This window comes from Abramis brama, assembly GCF_963993115.1.
Source record: "Abramis brama genome assembly, chromosome: 10".
NCBI classification, from domain to species: Eukaryota; Metazoa; Chordata; class Actinopteri; order Cypriniformes; family Leuciscidae; genus Abramis; species Abramis brama.
The window spans coordinates 25295680-25308702 of record NC_139972.1 but is presented as its reverse complement, the minus strand read 5'-3'; the positions used below and the strand labels follow the sequence as shown (position 1 = coordinate 25308702).

Here is a 13023-nt window from a genome sequence, read left to right as displayed (position 1 = left end):
CTTTTTTAATATATGTATTTAAAATGTAATTAATTCCTGTGATGACAAAGCTGAATTTTCAGCATCATTATTCCTGTCTTCAGTGTCACATGATCCTAATATAATGATTTGATGCTCAAGAAACATTTATTATTAGTATCATTAATGCTGACAACAGCATTTGCGCCACTTAATATGTTTTTGTGGGAAATACTTTTATAATAGGAAATAGGAATCCTCTGTAACAGTATAAACGCCTTTACAGTCACTTTTGGTCAATTAAATGAATACTTGCTGAACGAAAGTATTAATTTCTTTAAAATAAATAAAAAAAAAATAAAATAAACATACAAACCCCAAACTTCTGAAATGTAGTGGACAGTATATTTTGAGAACTGAAAAATGTATCACATTTTCCTTAAGAGACTTTTAGTCCCCATTGTCCATTATATACCTCATTGAGATCTTCGAATGCACAAGGGACGTTGATTTGGATTGAGGTTGAATCAGGCCAAGCTGCGCTTCCAGTGAAATCCATCAGAATGTCCCTCTTTACGTTTCCCTTCATCTTGGTGTATTTGCTTATGGGTGGACACTCATCTCTGACACGGCGATTGATGGCTGCGTAATAGATTTCCCATCCTCAGATGTCCCGTGACAGCTTGTGCTTTCACAGGATGACAGTCCATTGCTGTGATGTATCTATCAGAAGCTCCCTGCTGCACAGGGCGCTGTGGACACTGTGCCTTTGACAGAGAGAGAAATAAGAGGAATTGTAAGATGGTGCTTCGCTTTCTCATGGGGAGGCGAGAGTAATAGTGATGATTCGTTTCTCAGAGCTTGTGCCTCTGTAGTTATGTTGTTACCTGATGAAAAACCCGAAAGAGTATTTGATTTTACTGCATCTGGTGTTTTGGTTGGCATTTGTTTTGGATGTAAAGTGAAAAACTTTTTCAGTGTCTAAAAAATATTTTATTTTATTTTTCCCCCCTAAAGTCCAATTTTTTGCACCAAAAACTTAATTTAGCCAGTCACAATGCATAATTAAATAACTAAAATCAGCATGTTTCTGATTCTCGGATTTCTCTCTTGTTGTCTCGCAGGAGCCACGGATTCTTCCACTTCTTCTTCTTCCAGCTTTGTGAATGGAGCCACCAGCAAGAATCTGCCTGCGGTTCAGACTGTGGCCCCCATGCCTGAGGACACCATGGAGAACATGAGGTGAATCAGAGTCTCAGAATGTGTGTTGAGGAATAAGACAGACAGCTGGATAGAGATGCAGCTTGATGTTTATGGGAAAAGGATAGTCGGATGATAGACCTTAATCAGGGTTGCGCCATATTACATTTTTTGACGGGAATGAAACCAAGGTTGTGAGGGATACCATAGAATACAGTGTGTCCAATAGATTTTACTGTTGCTTAACAACAAACTTGTTCATCTGATGAAACGTCTTTCCGAAAAAAAGAAAAAAACTTTCAATTGACAAAAACTTTGGCATTGTAAAGAGTGCAAGTCTATCCCTAACGGCCTCATTAAATTCAATATGTCGTCTAACCTGACTAACGTCTGGATGAAGCAAATTTGAAGCGATTGTGAGGTCACAACATATGTAGATTTATGTTAATGAAAACAAGACTGTGAGTATGCACTGTTCTGTCTTAAGCATAGGGATGCACAATATATCAGTAGCACAATATATCAGTTATCAGGCGATTATTTATTTATTTATTTATTAGAATTTGAATATACATTGACCAGTATTGGATATTTGATTGTGCCTGATAATTTTCCTTATTTTTATATTACCTTTGTTGTCATCTAATGTTAGCGTAAAGTTGATCTCTAAAACAGTAATAATTTAATAACACTGTTAAATGTAATCTTTAACAAATTTCAATATCCATTTTTTCATACTGTATATTATATTGTTGTTCATTTGTATCTATACACATCTTAGATTTTAGTGTTTTATTAGCCTTATGTGTTCATACTCAGATTCTAGTCAGAATATAAAGAAAATTGGGCTGTGATTATGGGGCGTGTTTCAACCGAACCAGGAAAGAAAATGCCTCTGCACTCAATTGGATAGACCTACAACCAATCAGAGCAACGGAGTAAGTGACGTATGTTGAGCGACGCATAGTTGTCAACAGAACTCAACTGCACGCACGCTGGAAGAAGTAGAAGAAGAAGATGAGTGTAAACGATCTTTGCTGGTGTTGTAAAAAGAATTTAAGGATACATACCAACACGATCATCATTTTTGAGAGAAATAGTAAAGGTGAATGCATATACGAACAAGTTCTCCATCTTTGTTGTAAACAAATTCAACTCAAGCACTCTTTGGTGACGTGGATGACGTTACTGTTGATCATCTGTCCATCATCGTATAAAGCCCGCCCTGACAATTTGATTGGTCTGAACAGCTCTGGATCGAGCATAGTTGCTCCACAACGGATCAAGTCCTGACCGAACTTCCCGACCTCAAATGTTGTGGGCGGGGCTAAGTTTGGCTGGCATCCAGGCTAGTGTTTTATATTTATACAGACAAAATAGTATACAGTAGAATTGTATATTAAACCATGGTCTGTCTGAATACTCGATTCTGATTGACTGGAAGGTGTGCAGTAAAACTGTTTAATGCACAGATAGTTCCAAGTCATTTTAATCACCATTCTATATTAATGCGCTGTTTTCATTGAAGCATACATACACATACATCACTCTGAGATCGCACTTCGCACATACAGATACATTCAGAAGCACAGAAACTTGTTATCAACGCTATCCCGCCACTTTTATTAACAAATTAACTTAGCTACTGAATCGCTATACATTATATGGTTTTTAAGTCATTAAACTCAGCTTCGTTGTTAATAGAGACACTGCACAGACGCAGGTAATTCACACACGCACATCTCATCTCTCTCTCTCACTCGATAATTAATTCAAATGAATGCTATAATTAATTTATTATTATTCAAATAAATGCAATCTTATGCTTTCGCACTACTTTATCTCTGTGTCTGATTTAAAGTGGGCAGAATGCCATAACTTATGAAAATAACCGTTGTTTTTATTCTTCCGGTCAAATATTGCGCTGCATCAAAACAGCTTTAAGTTGTCAATGCTGGAAATTACCATGGTATAAGCGGAATAATGCATTAAACGATTCGCGTCAGGTGGTTCTTTGCCTCCATGTCGTGCGTTGAAATTGTTTAATGCACAGAAAGCAATGGAGTATTCCTCACTTGACTTATATTTTTAGTTTTTTTAGAAGTATAATTTTTTATCGGCAACATAACATGAAAATAATTGGCGGTGCATCCCTACTAAATTTCATAATTCAAATTGTATGTGCACTGTATGTCAGTGTGTCAGTCCATAACAGTTTAATTTGCATTCATTGCAAATATGCTATCTACCTTAACTAAGGTCCATATTTCCAGGCAGATTAATTTTTAAATTATTAATAATGCATTTAATTATTTATTGAATGTGTGTCTTGTATTTCTGTAGACACCATTAAAAAAAAAAAAAAAGCAATAGACATATGATTTCTCACAGTACCCCTTTTAACATGGTAAAATCACTGTAAAACACACCCTCAGAAGTATTTGAGTGTGTGTTTGTGAGTGGGAAATGATTCCACTGTCATCAGCTGATCAGATGCAGTTGTGTTTGTTCAGCCAGCCATGCTATTCCTGAGTTTTTATCATCACCGCCACAAGATGGGGTCAGCACTCAGCCTTGTTTTGTCATGTTTACAGACATTGTGCCTTTCCTTTGTTTAGGGCATCAGGCGACGATCATTTTGCTTTTTTTTATTATTGTGGCTTCGACAAACAAGACATCCCACACCTCAAATGTATCGCCTGTCCTCTCTCTCACTGCCCACCGCGTGTGTTTGTGCTGTTAGAGGGGGCTACGCGAGCACTAATGCAGAGAAATCAGTGCGCGTAGGTGTTTTGGGGAGTGTGTGGAAAACCGTGCTGACCTTGGCTCCATCCCTTCACCTCGTCTAATGCTTTGTGACAGACATCTCACAGACACACCACCGTCTGACACAGGAGAAAGCGCGCGTGTGTGTGTGCAGCTCTATCTCTCTACACTTCACACACACATATACGCACTCTTTGTGGCTCCTCTGCCGCGCCAGGAATCGCAAATCAGTTTCCATGGCAGCGGTAACCGACAGCACTTACTGGGAGTGTGAAGTCAATGATGAAACTGTCTGGATGCAGAGGCTGTGATGCCTAACCCGCACTTCGAGAGACAAGAGATGTGTTTCGCTGTCGCTGCATGTGTCTCATTAGTTTTTCTCTTTTTTCCCCACTTATTTTCTGCACTTTCATGACACACAATAGCTTTAGTGTTGAATCTTTCGCAATAAAAACACCAAAAAGGAAACCATGTATTTTTCAAAGCTCACGATCTAATTATCTTCAGATTTGCAACCTAGACAAGCGAACCCGAGGAAATTTGCAAAACAACAAAATCCCCTGGAGTTTTGCTCAGTCTCTTACTGTTAAGGTAATATTGTGCTACCCAAGCCTCAAAATACTGTCTTTGCACAACATTTTTTTAAATGCTAGGATCATAAATAATGTATACAGTGTATACCATATAAGGACTGTTCTAAACACGTTTTGGTGTTAGTACAATCCAATGTGCATACTGTTACAAACCTTTAGACAGAAACTTATACGTTTCTTATCTAAATAACCTTTTGATTCAAAACTGATTCTTAAATTCTTAAAATTAGTTTTGTAGACAAATATACATTTTACATATAGTGGCAAGAGTACGTTTGTAAGCCCTTTGTAAATATTTGGATTTCTGCATTGAATACTCATAAAATGTGCTCTGCTATTTATTTAACTCTGTTTAATAACTTAAAATTATAAGTAATTCCATATGCAATACAATAATATCAAGGACTTGTTCTTTGTCACAATTCCAACAAATTCATTTGGTATTAGTGCCTCTTGAAAAATGATCATCAAAAAATAACAATTTCACGGTAAAGTCACCTTTTCCCCCTGTGTGTTTTGGTCTTTGTACCAGCACTTCAGTGTTTTGGAGTTTTGTGTAAGGTTTCTTCGTTTAGCTGACTGTCAGGACTCCAGGCGGTACTTCCAGTGTGTTTTGCGTGACCACTAACATGCTTGTATTCTAGTGGGGTTGGATTCCTGTAGGGTACATGTAGTTTTCAAGCTGGCTTGCTTCTTTGTTGCCAGAGCCCAAGATGTTGACTCTGAAGTTATCTACAGCTGGTTATTAGTGTGTGAATTTGTTTTGGTCTGTAGGGGCTATATTACGGGTTAAGTATTAATCACAATACACTTTTGTCTTCAAAAATCGTTGTTCTTTTTTTTTCAGCTTCTCTAATGCACAGCCTCATTTACTTTGTCTATCCACACAGCATCACCACTAAACTGGAGCGAGCTCTGGAGAAGGTGGCTCCATTGCTGAGGGAGATCTTTGTGGACTTTGCACCTTTCCTGTCTCGTACTCTGCTGGGCAGTCATGGTCAAGAGTTGCTTATTGAAGGTAATGGTGCTGTGTTCCTCCTCTCTCTCTGTCTGCTTATATGTGATCATGCTGGTATAGGAGAGTGTAAGTTGTAACCATGCACTGAATAACACCTGTCTGCTTTATAATGCAGAGGGCATATATATATATATATATATATATATATATACACACACACACACACACACACACACACACACACACACACACACACACACACACACACACACACACAAACATGCATCATGGTTTCGAGAAAAATATTAAGCAGCACAACTGGTTTAAATATTTTTATATAATACCATATCAGCATAATTAGGAATCAATTTCACATTAAAATGTATTAAAATAGAAAACAGTTATTTTAAATGGTAGTAATATTTCGAAGTGTTATTATTTTTACTGTAATTTTTGATCAATTAAATGCAGCCTTGGTGAGCATAGGTGACCCCAAACTTTTGAACAATTGTGTTCATATAATTTGTATATTTATTTTTTGTTTTATTTGGTCGTCCATGCTCGTTCTTTGTTTCTGAGCTCTGCCTAGCGTGCATAGAGCCACTTCATTTGTTGAACTACTTCCCTTCTCTAGCTGCCACACACACACACTCTCTCACACATGCCTCGCATGGCAAGGCAACCTCTCTCTGAACGGGAACCCACACTCCAGGCTCTGTTTTGAGGCTTTTTTACCTTTCAGCCTCAGTGCCAAATCATAGTATACATCCTTCTCACTGCTCAAAGCCAGTTTGTTCTGACTAATTTCACTCCACATTACAGCATGCTGGAAATATGTGTGTCTACAGCTCAGGCAGCCATTTCATGAAACAAATACTCAGACACGCATTCTGCCCTGGACTCAAACGCTGATTATTTTTATGAATTATAACAGCCAGTTTTCTGTCTTTAACTGTGTAGTTAAAACCTTATCCTGTCCACATTAGGAAGATTCACAGTTATGGTTGCCTAAGGTGTCAGTTTCATGAACTTACTAGTGATTTCTTGTCAGTTGTCAATTGTGGTTTTTTTTTGGTGTAGTTACAGACTCTACCAGCAGGGGAGAACTAGACCTTGCTAACCTGCCAAACCTTGACCCTTTGGTTTTCTAAGAGTTCATTTTCCTAAACAAATTCTAAGTGATTACTGGGGCATTGCTGTGAGGTTGCAAAAGTTCACTGGGTGGTTTTTAGCCCGTTGCTATGCGGTTGCAAGGGTGTTGTGGATGGTTGCCAGAGGCTAAACAAATTTAAAGGAATAGTTCACCCCAAAAGGAACATTCTGTCATCATTTACTCATGTCATTCCAAACCTATTTGATTGTGGAACAAAAAATAAGACATTTAGAAAAATGGGATGTATACATATACAAATATGCAATTACCTACAATGTATTTATCGAGTAGAAATATATTTTCTTGCTCATTGAAGTACATTTTGCTATATATTTTGGTATCTGAAAGTTTAAATGAAATATATATTTTTTAAATTAAAGCGATATTTCCTCAACCCATCCTATTTACAAAATATATTTAGCATATATTTAATTATATGTTATAATGACCAGAAAGAAAATATTTCTTTGCTGCATGGGATACAGTAAAACTCAATGGGGTCCAATGATGTTTAAATCCCAATAATATTATTTAGCTTTCTGCAGGATTGAAATGACATGAGGGTGAGTAAACAATGACAGAATATAAATATTTTGATTGAACTCTCCCATTAAAGGCATCATCTTACCAACCAGTCCTCATGCTTTCCAACCAGAATTGCATTGCAATCCTCCTCAAACAAACCCCAATCCCGAACACATAACAGCGACTTCCTCATAGATGACTCTTTACCCCCTCATTCATTTGTCCAGTATGTTAACACCATCCCATGACCAGAAGAAGTGATGTCTGTTTTCCCACCTCCTTCCCTTCCACTCTTCCTCAACCTTTCACAGCTGAAATACTGTTCAGTCGGTGCAAAGGCGCCCTATTTACCCATAATTACCCTTCATCCATCACTCGGCCCGGCACTAGGGGTCAAGCCCCCGCCCGGCCCCCCTCCAGACACTCGTTCACTGGGGGCAATTATGCCCTGTTCGCCCTCGGACAGCTTCCCGACACTTGGAGCTTGAGTGCGAAGCCCCTGGGCGGAACACTATGCTTCTTGTGAGAGTAAACCGCCCAAGCCTGCGATGCTATGGCCCTCTGACAATGTCACATTCACGCCAGTGAGGCTTAACTGGAAAGCAGGGCAACTTGCTGTTTAAATAGAATGCATTTAGTTTGTCCAGCAGCGTGAGCCAGAGGTCAGTACTGCCACCTGACTTAAGAGAGGGACTCTGGTGGGGTGCCACAAGAGCGGGGTCGACAGTCAGGCTTAAAGGGAATGGCTGTGTGCACGGCCCCGTCTCACCCTCATAAATGAGACGGAGAGATTGTTGGGACTTGAACTTTTGGCCTCTGAAATATTATGGTCATAACTTATTATGGACCCATCATTCATTGTAAAAGGATGTTTAAGTGGGTAACGAGACAAGTGGTGCTCTCAGACGGAAAAGAGCTGAGCTTAAAGTTGAGTTTACTGGAACGTTCTAACACAGATTGTGTGTAGACAAGTTTAATTATTGGGATTTACAGTTTTGATTTAAAGAATTAGAACTTCTGAAGAAAATGAGCAATTCTCTGCAAAATTTTCTGAAACGATTCTAGAGTTATGTTTTTATTGTCCACCAGGCGAAAAAAATAAGCCTGATCAGTTAGAAAATTATCTGTCCATGGGGTAAGAAAAATAATCTTGTTTCTGTTTGAATTAAGATTATTTTTCTTACCCCATGGACAGATCATTTTGCTTGTTTTAAGCAAAAACTCACTTGATTTTGATTAATTCCCCCAGAAAACAAGACATAATATCTTACCTATCTAGTAAATGCATCTTGATTTAAGAATTTTTAGATATTTGGACTGTGAACCAGACAAAAATACTAAGTAAGAAAAGCATTTTTTGCAGTGCACATCTTCTCAACAACCCACACTGAGTCTCATTAAACCACATTCATGCAGAGCTCTCTCTCTCTCTCTCTCTCTCTCTCTCTCTCTCTCTCTCTCTCTCTCGCTCTTGCTCATCTTACTCTCATTAGTCCTGTCTCACTGACTCTACTGGCTCATGCAAACAAGGGCATCAGCCATGCGCTGTGTTTGTATGTAAATGCAGGTGTACGCATGTGTTTGAAAGAGAAGGTTTGTCTTGTATGTCTGGCAATAATTGCACATGTCATTTACAATTACCTTGTTTATCAGTGAGGTTAACCGACTGTCCTTTATATTCAATGAACAACAGACTTTTCATTTAAAACTACATATTTTACTCAATCAACATCTGATTCTAAGACAATGGTGCTTATATAAGGGGTGAAATTTATTTGAATTTCTGCACTCACATTTTTAGAATACATATTTGTATGTGTCATATCCGTACATAAAATTAGTGTTCTTCTTTTGCAAATTTGCAAGTGAGACCATGGCCTTGGCTTTTGATCTCACACTTGCATGCAGCAGATGACCTCTGACCTCTCAAGAGACACTATTAGTGACCCCGCGAGCTGTTAGCCATCTGATTCATAACGCACAGACGACAAGAGACATTCAGTCTCAACTTCAAAACATAACTCATCAGGAATGGCTTGGCTGTTTGCGTGACATTAAATGGTTGCATTTTCAGACCGCTTAGTTCATCTACACCATACTTTTTCTGAGGCCGTATGGATGGCATGTCCTTAACCAACCCTTGCAGATGTTTTGGTTTTGTGTGTTTATGAATATTGTGAATCATAATTATTTATTTCTGTTTTTCCTTTCTGTTCTCCTCCAGGTCTGGTGTGCATGAAATCAAGCACGTCTGTGGTGGAACTAGTTATGTTATTATGCTCTCAGGTGAGTTGTCTCTCTTTTATTTATCCTTCTAATGTTGTTTTCCAGCTACATGACACATTGTCTATTGTTACCGGTCATGGTGAGCTGCTTAAATATTTGTCTGAATGACAGAAAGCAATACACAAACATGACTTTGTCCATTAACATGTTCATTTCTCAAAGCCAACCTCAAGTGTGTCAAACTGCACTCGGCATGTGAAATCAAAGTAGTCAATTATTTTATCCCTAAAACTCATCTTTGATAATCAAAATGACATATTAAAATGTTTTTTTTTCCTGGAAAATAATTTCTTCATGCCTAAAAATAGCTTCAATGTAACTCTACACCCTTGCTTTATTTAGTAAACACGAATTCATTAATATGTAAATTAGTTCCCGCCTCCACTCACTCATAACAGCTCGGACTACCAGATCCACTCGCTCAACTTGGAAATATTTGAACCAGAAACTCAGAGGAAGAAAAGGAAGAGCGAATTATACAGGCTCTTCTACAAGTCAATGTATCAGAAAGGAAATGTGTTTTATGTATCACTCTCTACAACGTCTGACACATGATGGTAATTGATATGATTAGCCTTTGGTTTGACTATGTAAGTGGTTCCCAACCCTGGTCCTGGAGTACCCCAATACTGAACATTTTTAAGTCTCTCTTATCTGACACACACATCTTGAGGTCTTTAGAGTCTTTGATTAGAGAGATATCTAAAATGTGCAGTGCATGTGGGTACTCCAAGGCTGTGTCCGAAATTGCCCTCTATACCCTCAGATAGGGCACTATTTGAGGGGACAGCCACTTGTGATTGGTTACATGTTTTGACGGTAGGACGGTTTCAAACACTGCCGTTTTAAGGAGGAAATACTTGTGCTGACTGATGAATTTACACATAGTTTGTCTTAAAACATATTAAAAACACCACATAGACATATAAACATTAAACAATTATTTTCATCACAGGGGGGCTTTACATGAAATAGTTAATATTATACAGACCCTGTAAAGTCTGACATGTAAAATAAACAATTAAACAGATGTTTATTGAACCTTTAGACTATTTTTTTTTTTTTTTAATCTTTAAAAAAAAGTTTTCATATGTGTTTTCGTTGGGTATCATTTTTGATACATAAGACTTTTATGGCTCATACAGTATAGTATGGTTTAGTGAAAATATGGAATTTTATTTAGAGGCCAAAATTGAGCACACATATGGTGCAGTCGCTGATATCATTTTGGCCAAAAAGTAAGCTGATATTGATAGCTTGTGTTATAAATCAGTGAGATATTTATAACATTATAGCAAACTGCAAAATATAAATATCAGTTGTCACTCTATATCTCCCAATAATATGTCAAGATGATATATAAATGCTTAGTTTTATGATGTGGAGGTGGGGTTGGGGTTGGGGTTGGGCACCAAACATATATTGCAACACAGTACCATGATGATTGAGACGTACAAAAGTACAAATGTATCATATTAGATATGCACATTTTAAAGTTTTTTTTTTTTTTTTTCTAAAAAAAAAATTATTATGTATAATCAACTAAACCTAAGTTGCTTCAGTCCAGTGTTCATCTTGAAATATTACTAACAATATAAAAGTCATTATATTTACTTTATATTTCACAGCAAAAAGACACATGTACCATGACCTGAAGGTGGACTTTTTAGAATTGTAATAAAAAAAACTTTGAATTATCAATTGGAGGAAAGAAGGCATTTAATAGATTGTGAAAAGTCTTTTTCAGCAAAGTTTTGATCATGTTAATCATTTAGAGGCCTTAGACATTTGTGTATCAAATATGATACAACAGGCTTTATAGGGTTATATTATTCCTACCTTTTCCCACATTTTTCCATCTTGGCTTGAAAATAGTGTAACCCCAGCTCATGTAAACACACCGCAATCGTCTTCCCTTTAAATCCCAGTGACATATTACAGCTCGCTGACCTTCAGAGTCCCTTGTTAAGCCTTCTCTTTCAAAGGGGTCAGGGTCCCGATGTTGTAGTCAGAGCGGGAGATATTTAACATACCTTCTGTCAGCCCATCACTCTTGCTCCGGGAGTCCATAAGGAAACCATTACCTCAGCATCTCTTCCTCAGAATCCAGCCAGTCGGAGAGCTCGGCGGGGCGGGAGCTTTTAGTGGTTGAATGGCACCTCTGACTCTATGAAGTCCATACCGCTAACCTCGCGACTCGAGAGTCGATCTGTACATTTGCTCTTAGTTTGCCCCGAAAAAGGTGGAGTCCTCCAGACACTGTGGCGCTCAGGGTACGTCCTGCTGTTCTGCTCTTCTCCTTTTGAAGATTTCAGCCAACATTTCCCTTCTTGCACTCAATGTTTGGAATTATTTCTTTTCTTTGCTCGTATCTCTTTTATGCAGTCTACTTACTTTGTTTGCCACTTGGATTTATTGGCGAGTGAAGCATCACATTGAGACTCAAGCTCCTGGTTTTCTCTTCCTCCGCCCCTGTTAGACATATAATGTTACCAGAGTTATTGCCATTAGAAGCTCCCAGGGTAGAAACAGCCTGATATATCGATTGCCCAAAGATGGGGTGAAACCAGAGCCTGGGCCCAAAACGGCTTTCAGACACAGGAAAGTCTCTTTGGAGCCAAAGCCTTCAAAACCGGCTCACCGTAGGATCTGATTTACAACACGTTGCCCAAACCAAGAGCCTTAATAAACAAAAGGCTTGATTCTTTGAGTGGGTGAGCGAGAGAGGAAGTAAAAGAGAACGAGAGGGAGGAAAAGACAGTGAAATGGATTTACTTTGAAAAGTATTGAGACTCTATAAATGTGTGTACACAACTGTTCAAAAGTTTTGGGTTGGTAAGATTTTTTAAGAAGTCTTTTAATTCAATTTTTTTTTTTATTGTTTTGCTTTCTGTTTTAATGTATTTTAAAAATGTAATTTATTCCTGTGATGCAAAGCTGTATTTTCAGCATCATTACTCCAGTCTTCAGTATCACATAAATGTATATATGTATATGTGAATATATATATATATATATGATATAAATTATATAAACATCTTAACTGTTATTTTTTTATCCATTTAATGCACACTTGCTGAATAAATTTTTTGTTTTTTTTAGATTACTGACCCCAAACTTTTGAACAGTATTGCATATATGTATGAAACAATTGTTTAATTTAATTAATTAATTTATTAATTAATTTATTCATTCATTTATTTTTATTATTTAATCTTTATATATTATGATTATAAATGAACACACATTTATGTATTTTCATTTCGTTCGTTCATCCATCCATCCATCCATCCATCCATTCATCCATTCATCCATTCATCCATTCATTCATCCATTCATCCATTCATTCATTCATTCATTCATCCATTCATCCATTCATTCATCCATTCATCCATTCATTCATTCATTCATCCATTCATCCATTCATCCATTCATCCATTCATTCATTCATTCATCCATTCATCCATTCATTCCTCAAATCATGGGCCTGATTTTGTTTCTGGCACCCCCAACATATTTTGCTTAAGAATGTTCATGGTGTTTTCTCCCATACGCTGGCAGTGGATAGGCCCAGGTGCTGTCAA

General features: G+C 37.6%; 1 protein-coding gene across 4 annotated transcripts in view; it reads left to right on the top strand.

The window, feature by feature from the left end:
* The window catches only part of nbeab (neurobeachin b), a 286723-nt gene that overhangs the window by 144937 nt on the left and 128763 nt on the right, over nt 1-13023 (top strand). For all 4 annotated transcript variants that reach the window (XM_084126150.1, XM_084126151.1, XM_084126146.1 and 1 more), the window contains 3 exons: nt 1083-1200; nt 5408-5535; nt 9378-9439. In XM_084126150.1, coding sequence (XP_083982276.1) covers nt 1083-1200; nt 5408-5535; nt 9378-9439 — 308 coding nt within the window. The remainder of the gene's footprint in view (nt 1-1082; nt 1201-5407; nt 5536-9377; nt 9440-13023) is intronic.